At 39.2% G+C, this 21825-nt stretch overlaps 2 protein-coding genes across 4 annotated transcripts in view; one reads left to right on the forward strand and one right to left on the reverse strand.

Moving 5' to 3' along the window:
- The window catches only part of MFSD6 (major facilitator superfamily domain containing 6), a 43278-nt gene extending 30246 nt beyond the window's left edge, over positions 1-13032 (reverse strand). The window contains exons 1-2 of the mRNA XM_018911710.3: positions 12935-13032; positions 4177-4231 (exon numbers count right to left, since the gene is read on the reverse strand). The gene's annotated coding sequence lies outside the window, so the exon portion shown is untranslated. The remainder of the gene's footprint in view (positions 1-4176; positions 4232-12934) is intronic.
- A 3544-nt stretch (positions 13033-16576) lies between these two features.
- The window catches only part of HIBCH (3-hydroxyisobutyryl-CoA hydrolase), a 34066-nt gene continuing 28817 nt past the window's right edge, over positions 16577-21825 (forward strand). The window contains exons 1-5 of one of the 3 annotated variants that reach the window (XM_030241150.2): positions 16577-16765; positions 17821-17863; positions 18680-18820; positions 19803-19887; positions 20802-20882. In XM_030241150.2, coding sequence (XP_030097010.1) covers positions 16647-16765; positions 17821-17863; positions 18680-18820; positions 19803-19887; positions 20802-20882 — 469 coding nt within the window. In that variant the 5' untranslated portion in view covers positions 16577-16646. Of the gene's footprint in view, positions 16766-16863; positions 16946-17820; positions 17864-18679; positions 18821-19802; positions 19888-20801; positions 20883-21825 lie in introns of those variants that run through there. The other 2 variants (XM_030241157.2, XM_050976768.1) reach the window with 2 other exon arrangements.

The following is a 21825-nucleotide window of genomic DNA, read 5'->3' on the forward strand; positions in this document are numbered from 1 at the left end:
TCAAAGCACTCCTCAGAGAAAAGGAAATGTGGTTTTAAGTTACTTAAGTATAAAGTTGGGTTTTTTCTTTAAATAGTTGCTTGTAGGAAACAAAACAAAAAGCTGAGTAAGGTGTAAAATACATTCAAGTTCTTGAAATACCTCTTTTTCAAAAACCTCAAGCTCTGCATGACAGTAAAATGGGATATATAAATGTGATATACAAAAACCAATCTTTTTCTCTTCGCTAAGACAGTGACACTAATCAATATGTACATGACCACTGGATAGTCTAAAATTCAGAAGTCATACTTTCTAAATGAATAAAAATCATACATAAACATGCCATATAAAAACCTCTGTACTATAAACACCTGGGTTAACTTATCCATGCCTTTGGATTTCTGTGGGATTTTGTTTCAATGCATATATTATTTTATAAAGATTTTGATTTGTGTTCTCCATACAATTTTACCGTATATTCTGGTGAGAATACTTGCCAGAAATAGTTACAAATGTATAATGGCTTAAAAACAAACAAACCAAATTTAATGTCTAAAAGAAAGCACCAAATAAACTGAAAAATTAAAGCAAAGTAGTTCTCTTTTAGAAGTAAAATAAAATTAATTACAAATACCTGCTAGACTGCACATAGCTAACCAGTAGACTGATAGTAGACTTTGCTTGAAAAGGACAAGGTGGTGTCAGCTGACTCCATGATTTGTTCCTTAGGTTAGAGAGGAAATAAAGCAATTATAGTTTCTAGGAGCTTAAATTTTCATGTTTAGAAAAACGTACTGGTTTCTTTAATGAGCTGGAACTGTACTTTGAAATCAAGAATTTCTGGTTGATATAAAATATTCTCCTGTTCTTTGGCAGCTTTTAACTCTGAGCCAAAAAACAAACAATCATTTACATCAGTCAGATTAGAAAGATAAGTTGAAGGTGAGATTTATGCTGCTAGGACTTGCTCCAGAGTACAATGAAGTCAACAGAAAAGCTTTCCCTTCCATGAGACCTTTAAAAAATTTTGCATAAGATGAAAACTACTTTTTATAGTCAATCCTTTGCTAGGAGAGGCATTGTATTAAGGCAGCTATGACATTCATTTCTTCCTCTAGTGGAAGTTCTTTATAATACAACAGTTTGTACATTTCCCAGGGTAAATTTGAGAAGACTTTAAATTAGTATGAGGAACAGGGTGACTTTTCCTTACTTCTACAAAGACTAAAAGCAGTTATGTTACCAGTTAGAGAAAAATCCCAACAGAGGAACTGAGAAACAGTCACCAAGTGAATCAGCAAAGCAGGCACAGCTGCAGCAATGTTAATGGTAACCAGGGACAAAATATTCACAGCCACCAAGACAACCAGTGCAGTGGTCTGTCTGGTTTGGCAGGCAAACAGAGTATTCACTTCCTCTGAATTTTAATCTAACACTTTTAGAAGCGTTACATTCATTAGCTAAGGGAGAGCAATGCACAAAAGCAAAGACAGAAACTGTGCATACTGTGACTAGCTTTACTGTGTGGGTATACACCAGCTTTTTCCTACTAGATAGGCCTTTTTTTTTTCCCCTTGAATTCAGATTTGTCTTTGCATGGTGTCTGCTTATACAGAATCAGTCTTTCCTCACCTCAAGACCTTTGAACCCACTGGTAGATATTAAATTTGGTGGGCACAAAGATTAAGTTCCTTCAACATAGTGCAGGAAAGAAAGGCAGGACAGTGCCCCCCACAGGAGGAGATTCCAGGGCAGGAACTCCACAGTGTCAAGTGCCCATTTGTCCAGTGACTCTATGTGAATCACTCTTTGTGCCTGAGCAGCAGTGAAGAACTTGGAGGCAGGTAAGGGACTAGAGGAGGGAACAGGAGAAAAAGGGGAGGAAACAGGTGAGACATTTAAAGTGGTGACACAAGGGAGTGCAAGGAATTTGCATTTGTACAAAAACAAATACACAAACCCATAGGAAATACAACTTCATTGGTTTTGATATCCACAGAATAAATGTTTAAGTTGGGCTGCTGATGACATTAATGCATTGAATAGGTGCAAAAATGTGATGTCCTTAAACCTGTCATGACCCTCCAGACTGGGAAACATGTAAAGCTCTGCTGACCCTGTAGCCCAGGCAGAAGCTAGAGACAATTTATGCAATTTATCCACTGAACCTGAAATGAATTCTGCATTGGCCTTTTTTCACAGAGGGAAGGAAGCTTAACTGGCCAGAGCTTAGAGATGGATCTACTTAGACCCTCTGGAGTTCCTAGTGCAGGGGTCCCAAGAAAAATATTCAACTTTTAAAACTTTAAAGGATAGCTCCCACGTGCTTGTACATTTTATTCTAAATAAACACTAGAAATGTTAAAATTAAAATGCAAAATGAGTAGGGCAGGCAAAGCAGTTAAAAATGTGACACATCCTCCTACCTCCTCTGCCCATTATGTCCTTGCACAATGAGTCCTTACTTCTACATGACTTTAGTAAAACAAGTCTATGGTTGTTATGCTGTGTTCTGAGTGTACCAAGTACCTCCTGAGGCTCATGTGTCTGATGACTGCAGGTATGTGACCAAGGGACAGCAAACTGAACGCTTCTCTCTGATCCCTCGGAGCTCCCTTCAGTCCCCTCTGAGAGCAAGGGGTTGAACACCAGCATTCCAGCAAGAAATTCTTTACTATTACTGGCCTTTACATCCACAAAAGAAATGCATATAGGGTCAGATATCCCTGCTTTCCTAATTACTAGGCAATGACCTGAGGTCAATGGGAATTTGAGTTCTCAGCTCTTAAAAACATTATCTTTCTAACAATAACTTATAAAGGAAATAGCATACCATTGCATGGCAAAATATTCCCTGACCAAAAGAAATTTGAGGTTCCATATTCTACAAATGAAAAAACTTTGATTTTATACAGCACTACATATTCTTCTCTTTTAACAAAAGGACTAGCTCTCACAATTTATATGGCTTTCAAAAAATGGTGATAGCTCAGAGCACTTTTCTTTTGAACTGCTTTTTGTCTCTTTGTTTTAATCAGATGCAAGTGCAGCCATGTAGTCTTATCTCCCTGCTTAAATTCCTATTTTCTACAATGTAGCTTTGTAAACCTGAAGCAAGACTAAGGCATTTTTGTTTAGTACCTGGAAATTTAAGTGACACAAGCAGTGAAATAATCTTTTGTACTGAGGAACACATTGCAGCAAATTCAGACCAAGTCTAGCTGCTGATTTCAGAGGCCTCACATCTGACTCTCTCTAGAGCTGAATTTGCCTCATTATAAATAAAAGCAGTAAATAGCACTTTTCTTACAGAAGGGAGTCACAGCCAAGCCATCTAGCCTCTTTTCCCAGAAAGCATATTGATCTTTTTATTCTGTATTTCCTCTCAGGACCTCCAACATAACTGACAGGTTGATCTTTTAATTTCTTGGTTAATAGGAGAACCTTCATGCAATACTAATAGTTGAATTTAGTTTCTAGATGAATTTCAAATGGGCCCTCCCCTCAAAGTGTAAAAACAATGAGCAATTTACTGATGCCCTTCTCAAATTCGAGATGATATCCTCACTGTAAAGAACAAAGGACCTGAGTACTTAAGTTTCAGTAAGAGGACTGCCACAGACTTCAGTTACTGCTTTGAGTCCCAGTGTATCTCTGATCAAAAGTGATTGTGAAATAAATAGAAACTTTCTTGACAAATTGAAGAACTCAGCTATTGAAAATGTGCTTAGGAGAGGTAAACTATATTGCCAGTCATGCCATGGAATAATAATAGCAGATTTAATGCTCTCTGATAATATTAGAGGACAAAGTTACATATTTTTTTCAATTTTTGTATTCTCTTTTGTGGTTGCTGAGGAGAAATATCCCCAGTAGCCACTAGTAGCTCAAGAGAAAGCAACAGTTGCAAAGAAAAATCTGTAATAACATCTAAAATATTTCTTGGATGTTTTCTTTTTAGGGCTATAAGTGAGATAAAGTACTTCATGTAAAGGTACAAATTGTTTCAGAAATAATGTACACAGCTATTTACTTGTTTCATACGATATCCCAGTTATCACAATGTATTTAAGACAGCATATTGTGGTATTCTCAGTGGAAAGCTGCAGAACATCTGTTTATTTCAGAGTCTGGAGCTGAAGATAAAAATAAGACAAACAAAATCTCAGAAGATATTAATAGTTACATACTTACCAAGCTCATTAATAAATTCATTGGATTCTTCCACAGCAATGTTTCTTTTCCTAACCTGGAAACAAAATTATTGACAGTAAAAAAACCAACATATGTTTAGTTTTTCAACAGAATGCTAATTTAGGTCTGAAGGACCTGATTCTGCAGTGTGTACTGGCCTAAAGTTCTACTACAGCAACTGGGGTCAGACCTCAAGTAAAGACCAGGTGCTACATGAGTGCTTTGTGTTTGGCACGGATTGAGAAGGGACAGCTTATTTCTGCTAGTTGCTATGATATAGCCACTGTAATATAGCCTGGTTTCAGGAAGCAGTTCCTCTTTAAGGCTGAAACATATCTTTGAGAAAGTTTGCTCCTTCCATTGAATGTCTTCATTTACCCACAGTTACCAAAGCATCTTGCTCAGCTTTTTTCCAACAGAATTTTATAGTCAGATATAAGAAAATGGATCTCAGGTATTTGTATATGGCTGGAGGAACAACACCACTCCCAGGTATCAGGTTTCAGTGCAGGACAGCTACTCCTTTCCCCGAATTCTATTTGGAAGAGTTGGCAGGATTTAATGACCTTACAAAGGAATTTCTCAAACAGAAACAAAGGGATATTGAACTGCTTCCCAGTTCTGAATTTTTCACTGCCTTATTAGACAAGGTCAAGGTTCCAACCATATGCTATGGCACCTCACTAAAGGTGTTTTGGAGGCAAAGTGGAAAAAGGGGGGCAAACTTGATGAATGCTATCAATTCAGAGTACACAAGTACTGCAGGAAAAACCGTGGTGGAAAAGTTAAACATTCTGATTTAGTGTCTCTGCAGTGTATAAAAGAGTAACTGCCTCTGGTGTTTTAGCTTTGCAGTGAGGAACAGCAAAGTGCCTCCTGCTCTCGTCACTGAGCTGAGAGCTCCCAGGGACCGGGGCTGGACGTCCCCTGTGCTTGGCCCCGTGAGCAAACGTGCCACTGATTCCACCTGGCTGTTCCCCCTGCTGCACAAAGAGCACGGGTTCCTCTGCAGTGGCTAATAAAGCATTTCAAATGGAGCACTTCTACTCTAGCAGACAGCTGGAATCTCAATCCACCTCTAAATTTTTCAGTGAAGCTTTTACAGAATTTCCATTGTCTTAGTCTCTTGCAGATTGTGATCTATTTATAACAGCTCAGCTATTTCTAAACCTCAAGCAGACAGAAAACTGATGCATCACTGCAAGGATATGCCTTTGAAATGGCTGGGTGGGAAAAGAAAAAAATCCAAAACACAGGAAGGCAACAAAAGTAGAAAAAAATAGTCTTTGTCTATGTAACACTATTAACATTCTTACCCTTTTGTATCTCCTGACTTCCTAAATCAGCACATCAACTATGAATTCTAAGTACCTGTGCTTTTTAAAGTCATTTACTAATTCCTTTTCTTCTTTCCCTATAAATAGCTCTATAAATAGTTGAGTAAAGGCCTGTTGCCTGCAGACTTAGACGATTTTATCTGCTTTTCAGATGTACAACCTAGCTCCCTGAGGACTTCTTGGATTGCCACAGCATGCTGTTAACTCTTTGTTACCAGAAGGTTCAAAACTGTCAAAGCACCTATGAGGGAGGAAAAAACATTAATTACATGTGCAAAACCAATTGCAAAGTAAGGAATAATTCTATTTTATTTTTAGCTTTATTTTTTTCACATGAAGAGAAATTCAGACATAGATTTTGTAAATATTTACAGGGAAAAAAATCAGTATGTTCTCCTCCTTTCAATAAGAATATGCTAGTGTTAGAAAGGTTCAATGAAGGATGCTCAGAAGTTTGGATTGACTTCTCTGCATGGAACAACTGAGTAGTCTAGTATTCACCAGTCAAATAAAGAGGCTAATTAGCATCTTTAAAAAGTCCTGAATTGGAGAAGGTAAATTCATTTAATCTTTCTTCTTATACATGGAAAATGAAACATCAAATGAAGCTATGACGAGACCTGTCCAAAACTTACTGTGATGATGCAAAGATACTGTGGATGCTAAAGGTTTGTCAAGTGCCAGCAAAGGAACATGCACAGAAGAGAAATCCCCATGTTAATGGATTTTTTGTTTCCAAGACCTGTAATCTTCTGGGGAGCAACTAAAAGATACCAGAATAACAATAAATTAATAGTTCTCTAAATTTTTGTATCACAATTTATTTCCCCTTCAGTTTTTCAAAATATCTTACATTCTTATAATGAAATGTTTCAAGGTTTTGCAGCTCTCCTTTGGGCCACAGGTGGTTTCATGAGCCCTGCAGTTCCCTGGGCCACCATGCAGTAAATATCACTAATCCTCATACTTTGCCTTAAGAATTGCTTACAGATGTACTGAGTTGGAAAATAATTTTTCCTTTTCCAGAATGGCAGAGCCCTCCTTATTTATTTAAAGCAGCATTTCCTATCTGAGTGACAGAAGGAGAAGCCAGAGCAAGCTATCAGCAGCTGGCCCCTCCTTGTCCTCAGCTGTATATGAGTCACTAAAGCAGTAGTCAGATGTTCTCAGCTGTATATGAGTCACTAAAGCAGTAGTCAGATGTTCCTCATGTCTTCCATAGCCTTGGTCACTGATAGCAGGAACAGCAGGGAATGTTAAGGAAAGCCTAAGGTCTCTGTTCCTTCTTTCTTTGTAGTATGTGTAGTATAGCATAACTACAGAGAGTGCAAATGCCATCAGCTCTGAACTGTAGGGGGGTTTTGTTGTTCAGGTTGAAGTGGAATAAAAAAGTTAAACAATTAAACTAAACACTGTGGAGTACAATTGTGAATCAGCCCTCCTGATGCCTAATAAACCCTTCAGAGAGCACTCTCACAAGTAAGACTTCTAATCTTGAAAATTCTCCAGGAAACTGTGTTATTTATAATTTTCATTGGCAAAAATGAAAATGTGGATAGACACAAATGTACATGACACATAGGTTGTCTCTCTACCTTGCATGTTTCACTTCCTAAATTAGTAACTTAAGCATAAACTAGCATTCCAAATATTGATACTGGAAAAGAATTTCAAAGACTTCAGACTGCAATACATTTTAAATTTTGGTTCATCAGCAACAAATTTTAAGTCAATGCAGTATCACTAAAATAGAATGCAGTAATTAGTTTACAAAACCTGCATTATCTTACTCATCTTTAAGTTTATGAGCTAAACAAAACTGGTAAACCTTTGGACTTGAGCAGGGTGGGGTGATCTTGCAACAACAGTGGCTGAACAAATATACGCAGTTCATACAGAAAAGGTGCAAGAGGAGGAAATGGATATTGGAAGGCTGGTTACTAATTAACCCAGGCCTATTTGGGAAAGGGAGAGAGAAATGGAACAAAACTACAGTTTCAATTTAGCTATTTCCTGAGCGAAAGCTCTTTTGAAACACATCTGAATTACAGTTTTTTTCCTGAGATAAGTCTACAGTACTCACAGTCTAAGTATCAGATAAGTGTGAAAGATTCTAATAGATCTGCTAAGAGTTCCTCCTCTTGGAACAGTGAAGGTTACACAGTGGGGGTCACTGCAGTCAAGTTTCTGGGTGCTGAAGTCACACCCTTCTCCTTGAAGGCAGAATGTTTTCCTTCACCTCCCAGAACGATGACACATATTCCAGAGAGAGCTGCTCCGGTTGTTACTCTGCAGTGACAAAGTCACAAGCCCTTGTTGCAGTCATTCTGTTGTGAGTAATTATGGTACCTACAAGCACTACGACTGATTGCTGTGAATAACTAATAAAAGCAAATGAGTCCCTGGGAAAAAGGTGATTGCAAATACCCTACAACCACCTGAAATGACATACTGGGGAATATGACAGAGTTTGGGACTTTTTATTTCTGTAAATATAAATAGTAAGCTTTTTTCTTTACTTAAAAAGTAAAGAAGGTGGGAAATTCTTAGATAGGTGGGAAATTTCCTCAGAAGACCAGATAAACAGAGAGACTCCTGTGGAAAGGAGTGTGGCTGAGTGAGCACATTTCATTTTAGGACATGGAGTATTTGTTTGTCCCGTGCTAAAAAAATAGGCTCATTGCCTTCTGCAGAACTGGGCAACAGGTGGCAGAGTTACAGGCTCACACGTAAAGCCATGGTCAAATTATTTGCTTGGAAAGAAAAAGCATACATCCCTTGTAACACAGGCCCTTTTAAATATGAGTTTATAACAGTTCACAGAACAGTTTTCTTTAAAATATAACTGGAAAATATATTCCATGTGTTGGTTTGTAAAGCAACACTGAAATTCAAAGCATCTGAACCTTCTTCCTGTGGATCCCATACTCCTGGGTCATTGTGCTATGTACTGGGCTTTTTACTGGGAACATACTGCACTGCAAACATACAGATAAACTATATTTATGTTTTAGCTCACTAATAGGAGCAATGACAAGATGCCATTTGTTATCACCAGTGTATGGTGCCCTACTGTGTCATCTAAAAGGTTAATGTTGCTATTACAATGAAACAGGTGACTTTCTTTACTTCACAGAAGTGAGAACTAAAACAGAAGAGTCAAAAAAGCAGCAAAGTCATCTCTCATTGCCTGCTTCTTCAGACTATTCCAAATACACTGAAAATTGTATGTTGCTGTTGTAATAGAGGTGACAGAGAGCTGGACCTCCAAAATTCAGCTGTCTCTTACTAGGAAGGGAACTGGGCAATGGTGAACGTTCCAAAAGGCTCACAAGAGCTAAGGGATGCTAGTGGTGACACAGGAAAGTAAATGCACAGTTCAAGTGTGTTTCATGATTCTCCTGCCCAGTCATGGGGGAAAAAAAATCTATTAACATTTCAAACTGAAAATTAATTTATTTCTCTCCTTTTTTGTTTTTACATAAAGTCTCTGCTTTCTTATTAAATTATTTAATTTTAGCATAAAACAAACAAAGAATGTTTTGTCTTAGTGCTGGCCAGAACTTCCTGTTCTTTATTTTTAAGCTATAAATGCCAATAAAATCACTTTTCAAAAGTCTTACATTTACAGAATAGTGTCTCAGACTAATTCTACATGGTGCAACTTCTCCTAGGCAGAAGCCCAGCCTTTAATTACATGCTTTAATTATGTGCAGGTCCCAGATTGAAGCCCTGCTGTTAACTCCTGCAGTTAACTGTACAATAAAGCACCTTCTCACTCCTAGAGCCTGAAGAAGTGCTCTTAGCAACAGCTCTATGAGGGAGTGCCTGCATTTTTCTTGGCAGACAGAGGTGTGTCAAAGTATGACTCAATCACCTTGAGTTCCATGTTAATTCTGAAATAATTATATATATTTCCATGCAGAGCTGCTGGCAGCATGAGCCTTCGATGGCAGAGACACAGAGTGATGGATTGTCTGGGTCTGGACAGGACAGCCAGTGGCACCATGAAATCCATGGAGCAGATGCAATACTGAGATTACAGAGAGGACCTAATGAGACTAGAAATCATGTATTTGGAACAATTTAAATCTATGCTGTGCCCTGCCACAGCTGCCACTGCCTTTCTTCACTGAGCCCTAAATCCCTAGGGGAAGTATATCCTCTCAGTAAATGCTCAAGGAACCAAGTACTCTGTTCCTGTCACTGCCATTGCAAGTTTGTTTATGATCCAGAGTGACCATATTTCTTCCCTGAAAAAAAAAAAAAAACCAAAAAGAAAAACCAAAACAAAGACAAACACTTCTCCTTCTGACTTGCTACACATCCTTCTGCCAGGTTAATCATTACACACAGAGCTGATAAACTGAGTTGCATTGAAACTCATGATTACCCCATATTGGACACTAATAATTTATACTTTGAACAGAATATATCTGCAACAGTGAGTGATAGATGCTTGTTTAATAGCTTAAAGGCCTCTTTTTATTTAACTGACCTATTTTTCCCCTCATTATTAAGGTTTTCCACTCTGCTCTGCTGTCCTTTGCATCATTCGTGGCATTAAGTGAGATATCTTTCCCTAGGCAATGTTCAAGTCATTATTTTACAATCAGTTTTCACTGTACTCCAGGATAAAATCAAACAGAAAGAAATTTTGAAAAATATTCTTAATACTGATTTCTAAAACAAAATGCATATCTTTTCAAGTGAAAATAACTTGTGTGAGGTGCGAGACTAGAAACATAGAAAGGTTTGAACACACCACATCCATCTAATAAGATACTGACTGTCACAGTCAGCTGGACTGCACTGCTGAAGAGCCTCACTTTAATTTAGAGTAACAAATTCTTGAAATAAACATCTGAGGTCCTCAATTCCCTGGTCTGCCAAAAGCTACTAATTTGTGTCAAATGCTTTTGTCCTTAATTCAGTATGATTCTGATGGAGACAGAATAGGTAACTAGTCATTTACTATAACCCCTGAAAAGGAAGCAGATGGTTCAAGACCAAAGTGTGCGACATTCCAGCTGAACAACAGACAGAACAGGGAGGCCAAGAGGAACCTTACATACAGGACTGAGCTCCTAAAATAGATTTTTAATGATTCTAAAGATTTGAGTGATTTTTCCCCTGCTTCTCAAGTAATACAACTCTACCACAACAGATAAATCATACAATCATACAAGAAAAAATTCAGGCTAATGCTAGCTGGCAAGATAAGCATACAATCTGCATTTAAAATCTGATGTACTTTCATTGATATAAAAGGTAGGAAAAGCACTACCTCCAAAGTTAACTGAACCAATGCTAAATATGAGGTAGAATTACAAGCAAGCCAACAGTGCTTCAAAATACTACTGACAAAGGAATTGCTGCAATGTTTTAAAGTAAATGAGTCAAGTGACATGAACTTAATATTTGGAATATTGTTCCTCCTCAGGCTGGGTATGTGATTCCAGTAGATTATAATTATCAGCTACATAAGATTCAGTGAAAGGTTAGAAGGATATATTTAAAATATTATTCACCAGTCATAAATAAGGCTTTTAAAACACCAGAATAATTAGTTCCATTAAAGTTACATCTCCATTGATAGGGCTCTACCTCTTGCTAGCACAAGTCCATCAGCTGATCTCTCTGTTGTGTCACACAGAAATGTGTTAATTAGGCTTATTCATAACTTCCTTTGTTTCAGAGCCTCAAAGTTATGCTGACATTTGCCTTCCAACATTAAGGTAAAATTTTCAGAGCTACAGGAGACAGGCTGTGGAGGAAGACACTGAAGTCAGTCAGCCCAGTTCCCAGGCTTGAGGCTTCTACTCACTAGGAGAAAATTACATGCTCTGCACAATTATTTTCCAGGTATCTCCACTACTTTCAGAGTCAAATTCATTATTTGGCTGTTATTGTTATTATGAATCATTAAAGACCACATCCTGATAGAAGATTCACCAGTAACATATATGGAAGGTCTGATGCTGGTGAGAAATCTAGTCAAAACCAATGCATGGGTAGAGTTTTGGCTTGAGAAGAATGTGTGCAGGTTAGTCCTGTGAGGACAATGCTGAGGAGGATTATATATTGAAAAATCTCTTTTTCAGATAGCTAAGTCAAACCAAGTCAGAAACTCACAGCTGTTGAGGACCCTTGGTTCTTGGAGTCTATCAGAGAGATTCCTTAAGAAACAGCACTACCACTTTGCACTCTGTACCAATGTATAGTTCCTTACTAGTTCCACTGCTATTTTCATGTAATACAAGCAAAGCACCTCAAATAACAACCAGTTAACACAAATAAGCTTGATTTTAATTTTGTATAGAAGCACACCGAGTAAATCTTGAATTAACTGATATTCTGGGACAGTGCTATTTCAAGAGGTCCAACAGGGACAGTATTTTGAAATACAGACCCACATGGTGTGAAAACCACATGCCTTTTTCTCTTCTGTAGGAAGAGAAAAAGGCAGCTCTGACTCTCACAGAATCAAGCACACACATTGAGAGCAGAACAGCAGACGTGATGACAAAACGAGATGCAATACAGATATCATTTCTTAACAGACTCCTGAAGGCTGGAAGGTAAGCTTCCCTGCCATCACTTGCTTCATTCCCTGCTTCATCCTTTCCAGACCTGGGAGACTCAGGAACTGATTATACAGCCTGATTACACACCCTCAGCAGTGAGATATCTTTGGATATTTTTTTGGTCCACTAGAAGTTAACTGTCCTACCAAGAAAAAAATGCACTCTCCTCTAGCCCCATTCCCACACACACTCCCTACAGCTATTTCCACCCACGCTACAGCTCTTTTTAACTGTGTTTAAAAAGCTGAGAGCGAGAGAAATGTGGTGCTGCTGGTGGTGCTCCTCCTCCTCAGGTGGGCGGGTTGGTAGCTGGTCAGTTTTCTGCAGCATTTCTCATTGCTAAATGCGTGGGAGGCTGAGAGCAGAAAGGGAAGGAAGCGGTCCTCTTATGAAGGGAGGCGTATCGAAGCGAGTGGGAAGCAAATAGCCCCTTCCCACCTGCACATGTGCAATTATACGCAATTGAAAAACGCACACAATAGATCTGCAAGCAGAGCTTTCCAAGCTGTAGTCCTAAAAGGTATCAAACAGCTTGGGTCTCAAAGCCAAAGTCGGGGGTGACCAGATCTCTGGGAAGACAGCATTTTTCACCCACGGAGAACAGGCTCGTGGGGAGGAAAAGGGGGAGGGAAGAGGGCGTTCCTTACAGTTATGGCTTTGTACGTAGGTGGAGGGTGGTTCGGGGAGAAGAGTGACAGATTGCTGGTGGCAGCAGGGAAGAAAACTGTGGGAGGGTGTTTGCCCAGGGTCCCGTCTCACCCAGGGGGTTCTGGCAGGGTGGCTGCAGCATGAGTGCTATGTCTAAGCCGGGCTGGTGGGAGGAGAGGAACTCACTGCTGGATGGGCCTCACTTGGATCCTCTCTCGTCTCATCATCGACACGGCAGCATCTGCAGCAGCACACAGCCACTCCCACACTTTCCCCGGTGCTCTCTGAGGCCAAAAGAAAAGGAAAACTATTTCACTCACACAGTTTCATTATGGATTTGCTTTCAGCCTTTTCCAAACACTTTCTAGTTCCCCACTGATAAGATGCAAATTAACTGGTGAAGAAAAAAAAAAAAAAGTTGATTTTTTTTTTCCCCTCCCTCACACGCTCTCTTGTTACAGGAGAAATTCACTATTGCATGCCATTAGCTGTATGCCCTCATCCCAAATCGATGACTGCAGACATTGTGTGAATGCATGATCTGAAAGGTCTCTGACCAAAAGACCCGGAGAAGGCACGCTGTTCACATGAGATGACTCAGGTTACAGACAAAGGCAAAAATTTGTTTCTCCATATTACATAGGTGTTTCAGTCCTTCTCTGGGTTGGCCTGCTGTCAGAGAGTGAAGAAACAGATTTGTTTTCTTCTTAAGTCTACTTCTGCTCTCAGTGATGTCCCTGGAAGACTCTACTGCAGACCTGAGCCTTTACTATGAGGTAGCCAAGCTGGCACAAGGAAATTTCAACCTGTGTCTCTTGTTTTCAAGGGCTGTCAGCTGAGTCTGGGCTGAGAAATAACAATGCAAGGATTGTTTGTCAGCACAGTAATAACCAGTCAGCAGGCATGAACTGGAAATTTTCCCATTCTGTTCCTCAAATCTTCACAGACTCATTTTCCCTTAACCTTCACAGGCTGTAAGGGTGCACTTAATACCCACACACACAGAAACGAGATGCCAGCTGTTAGACCAGCAGAGGAAAAAGACTGAATTTACAGCAAACCTGGAAACAGCAGCATAGGACACGATGAAGTACCATTTATTATCTGGTCTTGGTCAACTACTCTGGGAGCTTTCAGTGGCAAATGTGAGGCACAAATTAATGATTAACTAGGGGTGTACAGGTGGCACACAGAATGCAGCCGAGCTGCTGCTGGAAGAATCCTTCTTGAGAGCAAGAGCTCCCACATTCTAAAGTTACATGTTTTTTCTGGAAAAGAAACCAAAAAAAAAAAAAAAAAAAAAAAAAAAAAAAAAAAAAAAAAAAAACCCACAAAAAAAAAACACACCAGAAAAACCCACCTAAACCAGAAACAAAACCTGAAAACATCTGCTCAACTCAACAGACCTCCTCCAGTCTGCAAGTTGTTTTCTCTTTTCAAACCTGCTGAAGGTGCTGCCAGAAAACTTCTCCAGGGAGAGGAATTACAACCTGCTTATCCTTCTGGCTATTGCACTTAGATTCTCAGTTCCTGGCTTGGTCCAATGTTGTGCAGACCTCTTTGCCAATAGCAAAATAATCTTAAACTCCCAGGTTAAAGATCACTTCATTCTGTTCATTCTCAGCCAACTCCATTATTTTCACTCTTTTGCCACCACCTACTTAGAAAAGTATTTTATTACTTTTTAGAAAGCATTTTCACTTAGATATTCCACTCTGAAGAAAATGGGATGTGCAGGAGGACTTTTGAAAAATTAGATGATATCTGAGTTGCTTTTTAAACATGACTGCAGTCAGCTAAATGGCTGTGAAAAAATAACAATTTTCTAACACTTATGAATCCTCTGCCCCTAAAAAAACTATAGGTAAATTCAAGCCATCACCAGAAAGTTTAAAAATGAAGCCTCAAGGAAGATGGCTCTTATGCTACCACCCCTTCTTCTTAAAAACTACTTAATAAAAAAAAAAAAAAAGAAAGATTTTAAAGAAAACATTAAATATAAATTTAATGTCAGCACCATGAAGAGAAATCAGCAGATGTCTCAAGGCAAGGCTTGCTGTTACTTTATTGTTTCTAAAGGAGTAGGCCCACTTGTGTCCTAAATCAGACCTACAGCTGGAAGACCACAAAGGGTTTACACCATTACTTGCAGTGAGGACAGGAAGAGAACACATCAAAATCAGCATAAGTAAAAGATGAATCAGATCACCAGCTTCTATTTTGGACCCCTAGAAACAGACATCCCATATAATCATGTCCTGATCACAGCCTTGCCCATGTGCAGGTGGAATTTATTAGGAGATTTCCAGGGCTCTCAAACAGCCTCCACCTGCTCTTACCCAAGGTTAGCTTCCACACACCCCTCTCTTCATTTTCACGATCACACTAACAAAGAGATTATCCCACAGAAAAGTTAATTTCATTTTTGTCTGTGAAATGGAGAGACTTTCATTCATAGGAAATGAGAAACAAAAATGTTACCTGCTTATCAAACCCTCTAATTAGCAATGCCTGGATGAGAGCTGCAGAATTATCCTCAAAAACAAATTTTAAAATAATTATGTAAGTCAGGCTTCAGGTTTGCCAGCTGTGATAATTTGGTGTCATTTAGCCTGGTTTAGATTTAATTGCATGGCACTTTATATAGTGCAGCATATAGGGCTTTCACAAAATGACACCAATAAGCTGCATCATTGATTATCATAGAACCTGTAGGTGAAAGTTGGAATAGTCAGGACCGCCTAATGAATTCTTGCAATTAATCAGTTTGCAGTAGACAGTCTCCCAGTGCCTGCAAAAGCACCTCATGTCCTGTTCCCAGTTATTTTTTGTTCACATTGTACAAGACTGAAAACTGAGACTGCATTAATACAGGAACGTTCTGTTTTTTTGGTTTGGTTTTTTTTTTTTTTTTGTGCCTATTTAGTTTGATTAAAATTTTTACAACCAGATTTAATATACTCTGAGAGTCACTGCAACGGAAATGCCAACACAGATGACGCTGATATAAGCAGGGGCTGAATCATTTTAGAAATAAAGAGCAAGGTTGCCCTCTGGAGAATTCTCTAGAAGTGCTTCTGAGACCTAGGACCTTTTTTTTTCCTTCTTCTTGAAAAGTAAATTTACTAAAAGATTTTAAGATTTTTTTTTCTTTTAAATTCGAAAGTGAGCCAAGGCAGCTGATGCTAAGAGCTTGTTACACCAAGATGTGATGAAGCTACATTTCAACCTAATGCACTGTATTGTCATTTACCCCATGGTTCATCGTCAAGAAACACTTGCTTTTCAATAGCAGTCTCATGTTGCTATGTGTCAGCCTAAAAAAAAAAAAAAAAGTCATGGAATGGTCTTAGCTATTGAAATCTAAGTGAATTTTGTATTATTGACACCTAGTGTAAAAAATTCTCCAGTCCCTTAATATTTTATTTTTTTTAAAAAGGCAATTTTCACAGTTGCAGTTTCTGAATCTGTTTATGCTGAACGCACAGGCTGTGTTTGGGCTCACCGTCGTCTGCAGCTACTGTTGGGGCAGTAAACGTGCTAGTTCTAAATGTAAATGTAAATACACATTCTCCACGTATTTACATTTACATAAACACATGTTCTCCCTGTATTTACCTTCAGGGATAAGCAGTTCTTGGTGGGATGTTACACTAGTGGCTCCTTAATCCCACCTCACCCGCTGTCCGTGTGTCAGCAGCAGCGAGGGCAGTACAGGTGTGCCTGGTGTTTCAGGTGCAAAGGGTGAAGAGAAGCCGGGAGGGCAGAAATTAAAAAACCAGTCTTACTGCTGAAAATAACAAACAGCCTGCACGGAGTTGCGGAGCAAGAAGTTCAGCTCTGAAGGCAGTTTGGCAATGCCAGCTTTCCCCACCTTCAGCAGCCAGCCCCACGGCCGATGTTACTGCTGCCACACGCGGCATTGCTCGCTTCACCGGCCAAGGAGCTGCATCTCCAGATGCCCTCAGACCACGCGGCCTTATCCAGGACGGGAAGCAGCTCCCTTTCCCTGCCCAGGTAAGACATCTGCCTTGGATACTGCGAAAGGGCCCCTCGGCGGGACGAGCGGGCGGCCACCCCTCATGGGCCGCCGCTGCCGCCGCGAGCGCCGCGCATGCGCCCCGCGCTGTGCCGCGCTCGGAGCCGGGGAGGGAGCGGGGCCGCCATGGCGGGCCGGGCGCTGCAGGCGCTGCCCAGGTAACGGGGGCCGCGCTGAGGGGCGGCCGCGGCGGCGGCGGCGGCGGGGAGCGAGGGGAGCGCTGGCCGAGCCGGCCGGGGATGGCAGCCCCGCAGCTGCTGCGAGTTATAGTTCGGGCCTAGATCAACCAGGCCTTCGCTAACTTTCACCTTCAAAAACAAGCATGCGATTAAAAACCAGCGTAGTGTGCCGCGGCACTAACACATAACGCGGAGTTGGCTGGGTCTGTGCGCTGAAGTGGCTGGAAGGTGAAGTTTCTCCCTCCAGCTCTGCTGTGTGGCCAGTCCAGCCTTCCTCAGTGGCCATTAATAAATTACAGCCTCCCTGCTCAAAACCTGTGGCGTGTTCACAAAGTTTGACAGCCCAGGTCTCTCCTGTCACCCACAAAAACACGAGCACTGTGGAGCTCTTACATAAACCTTGTGTAAGTGTATGTGAAATGTGTACACATGAGGGCAGGCTTGTGTCATTGAAGCTTTTGGAAATAGATGAAGGTTTTGACAAGACTTTTTTTTTTTTTTTTTTAATGTCAACATTTAAACGTGCCCGCAAAAAGGCTGTAAATCTTTAAAAGACGCACACTGTCAATCATATCCTCAGTCCCTCAGTCCTGGTCTCTTCAGGTTCTCCCTAACTTAAAAACATTAGTATCTGATATTGGTATCTGTTGTTTATTTACTAATAAGCAAAGAATTTCCTACTGTTTCAATAACAAAATTTTGCCCTAAATTAATTGATTCTTATAAGGAGAATGTCAAGCAGTCGTGTTCCCAAATTTTTCTTCCACTGCTTTGCTTAACCTGGCAGTCAGACATTTGAGGAATTGTGTGGCTGGTTTATAGTTTTGACTGGTTTTTTAATGGTTTTTTTTCAGGCTGAGGGCACTCAACAGGCTGCAAGTAATATTGCAACATCTGGTAAGGACAGCATCGTGTTTGATTGAGTTGGAAGCTTTCAGGACCCTTTAACTCCCCTGAGGCACACAGCACACGCAACTTCTGTGTCTGCACACAGTGGTTCTGCACACTGACCTTTATTGCTCAGGCATGGATGGTATTGCCCACATCTTTGAGCACTTGGTTACAGGTGTCTGATATACTGTAATTAAAGCTTGATTGTTTTGGCTTTACTTTATAGATACTTCTTTAGTTTAGAGATAGTTTCTGTATTAGCTTCTGTAAATTCCTTAAATGTCATCCCACTGTGTGAAAATAGTTGAGAGGATTTGTTTTCTACTGTTAAAAGTTACTTAAAGACAAAGCAGGGTGTACATTTGGATTTGCAGTGTCAAACTACCAGTAAGGATACATGGAACTGTCATTGTTCTGATTGTTCAGAATGTCAATTTTAAGGAACTATGGATTTGTGTTTTATTAGTAGGGTGGGGAATTTTTTGTTTGTTTGATTTGGTTTTTTTGTGTGTTTATGTGTGTGTTTCTGTTGTAAATTTTATCTAACTGAACTCAAAATGTTATTGTTAAACAGTGTGTAGTCCAAAATCTTGTCTGAGTTCTATTACTCTGAAGTACTCAAAGTAGTTTCCAAAGAATTGTTTAGGAAATGCAAATAGAAGTACAGAGGGAAAAAACTTAGCAAACAATTCCAGAATGCATGTTTTGTGATCCTTGATAGTGTGTTTTGAGAATATATGTCCATAAACACTTTTGTAAATGTGTTATTCAAGTTACCTAACTGATGACATTTGCTTTATTTATTTGTTTTTGCATGCACAGAAAATGTCTAAGCAGACAGACTCAGCAGCAGAAGTGTTGTTGGAAAAGAAAGGAGGTGCAGGAATAATAACTCTGAATAGACCCAAGGCTCTCAATGCACTAAATCTGTCTATGATCAAAAAAATTTATCCTCAAATAAAGGTTAGTAGCTCCACTTCTACCCATCCACACTGCATATGTTATTTGAAACCAGTTTTAAAATGGAGTTCGACACTTCTTAGTGTACTGATTTCAAGGATGAAAGTTTGAGTACAGTGAGCTCAGATTTATAGCATGGGAAAAACAGGCATTGTCAAGCACGTTAGAAAGAGGAGACACATCGAAGAACAAGCTATCAGACAGAGTTAAATTTAGCATCTTCATAGGTAAATGTACATCCATGTTAATACCAGGACTGAATTAAGAGCAATTAGTGCTCAGCATTTCTGTGTTCCTTTTGGCAGCACCCACCTGGTCAGCTGGCACAAATTTCAGCCCATATAGTGGTGTTGCCTCCTGATGGAGTGCAGTAGCACTGTATGGTATTGCACAAGAGTGCAATACCATTTTCATGGCTGAAGATAAAAGATAGCAGCCACTAGGAAGCAGGGGGCTGTCAGTGTCATTCCTTAAATGAGAACTCATGGATCTGCAGGCACTGTTTCTACAAGCTAGTGAAGTACCATGAGATTTTAAGCATGAAAATAGTCTCTTTTCATTTAATGATGCTGTTTATCATATGCACACAGTCAAATTCATTAGATACCAATATTTGTGGGATAACTGTCTGATGCATTTTGGCTTTTATTAAACATTTTTGAAGCACAGTCTGAAAAGGTATAATTTTTTGATTTCTGTCGGGCCCTGTTTTGTGGGGTGCTGCCTTTCTTCAGAGGCTGAGAGCTTTGCACAGGTGTTTTTCTGAAATAGGAAAGGCAGCTCTGCTGATCTCTGCTCTCATGGTTGAATAGGATGCAGAAGTGGCAGAAAGACATTTAGATTTCAAACTTCAGTTTAAGAAAATCTGTTTTCAAGTATGGTTTGATATGCTTTTTGAAAAAGTGAAGAGTTATAGACACTAAACAGAACAAGCATTATTTACACAGATTTTAGTCTTATGTGGAAATATTTACTTATTTTTTAGACATGGGAGCAAGATCCTGAAACTTTTCTAATAATTATAAAGGGAACTGGAGGAAAAGCTTTTTGTGCTGGGGGTGACATCCGAGGTAAGGGCTATCCTCACTTAAATATTTGATGTCTTTCCAGTCACTACTTTGTGTTGATTTCCTTTGCTTACTGTGACTTGAGTAAGCAACATCTTGCTACACAAGAGTAAGAGATCAGTTGTGCTGACTCTTAGGACACCTTGATGTGCAGATGCTGTTTAAGGTATTTGTCAGGAGACAACTGTCACGACAGTGTATAAAAGAGTAAAATTTACCTTTTTATGAATAACTGATAATAGCAGCCAGTCATTCCAGGAGGAGAGGGTTCTTGTCTCTACATTTCTCTTCCCAGATACTCATTACTGACAGCTTCTTGCCAAGAAATTTGAAGGGCCCTAACAGGTAGCTCTGATAGTATTGGATAATTTGTGTCTAATATTTTAGATGACTAGATACAGATCTGACAAGGATGATCAGTGTATCTGTGATTATTTTTTAGCAGTGAACTGCAGGAAATCTCCAAAGTATCAAAATTAGCAAAGTTGTTGAAAACACTTTGTAAACAAGCAGCCCAGGTTATTGTTATTACAATATATAAAAAGATATTTTTATGTCATGCTCTAATTGGCTTCTCGTTTTTAGTATTTAGAGTCTTCAGAGTAGTTAGTTTTAAGTGACTGTTCTAAATGTTGGTGTGAAAAATATCACAAATGAATACTAGACATTAGGAGGGGTTAGAAAATGGACCATACTCTCACAAGTATGTGACAAAGTGTCCAGCAAAATACAGTTAAATCAAATTTGAGACTTATGTTCATATTTAAATTTGAGCAAATTTTCTCAAATATAATAAAGCAGGATTAACTAGGTCTCTATTTGCTATAGGAAAAGACCCAACTTATGAGGCATTATTTTCTTTTACTTGTATTTTCTATTAAACTTACAGTTATCTTTATATTTTTATTTCTCTTAAGCCATCACAGAAGCGGGAAAGGTTGGAGATAAACTGATACAAGATTTCTTCATCGGAGAATACAGACTGAACAATGCCATTGGTATGTTAACAGCAATTTCTGAAACAGAAATTTCTCATAACACTGGCTTCAAATGTAAATTTATCTCTTTGATAATCTGTAAAAGACTGTGGTAACATCAGAGAAGTAGTAATTTATTTTTTTACCAAGTTCAATACCAGTAATATAACATAGCCTATTTTTGCACCTTGCATGCAGAATGTGTTTCTTTGGTTTGAGTTATTGTGACAGCTACTTTATCCCATCCCATTGTTCTGGTTAGTTCTGTTTCCTCTGTGGAAGAATTAGTTTTAGCTGCAGACACTGCAGTTCTGCCCTAAGTATCATTGATCTGCTTCAAAGAAGACTTGAGGTAAAAACAGATGTGTGGAAAATCATTAATATTCAGTCAGAAAGCAAAAGATGAAATTATATAAAGGCTTTCCATTTAAATAGACTGCATGAAAGACTAGGGCTGCATAACTCAGGAGTGAGCTGCCTTAGTTTATTGCAAAGACACTGGGTGAAGTTTACTGTAGTAAAGAATATTAAAAAGCAATATTAATTCTTTAGGGTAAAAGTCAAGAGTTGAAAGCTTTGATGAGAAGAAACTACTCCAAACATATTTTAATTGAATACAGTTTGAGTTTTAAAATATGGTGTCCTGTCTTAGTCACTACAGGAGGAGAGGTGCTGTTGCTTGCCTTGACAGAAGAGCACAGCTATTAGAGTAATTCCTGAAAAGTTACTTTTACTTTGTTTGACAGAGTTTCAGGACTGAGCATGCTTGTCGTGTACCTTTCTTTCCTTCACCAATACAAGGCAAAAAAATACTTTTAGGTTTCAGATAGTTGGGGAAAAAATAGTATTACCTTGCCAGTTGAACTTGATGATGATTCTGTTGCAAGGGTACATAATTTAAAAGTCTGTTTTCTTCTTTATTTTTTTAAAAATTATTAGGTGTTCAATATCTCTAATGCATGTA

This window comes from Serinus canaria, chromosome 7 (genome assembly GCF_022539315.1).
Source record: "Serinus canaria isolate serCan28SL12 chromosome 7, serCan2020, whole genome shotgun sequence".
In the NCBI taxonomy this organism is placed as follows: Eukaryota; Metazoa; Chordata; class Aves; order Passeriformes; family Fringillidae; genus Serinus; species Serinus canaria.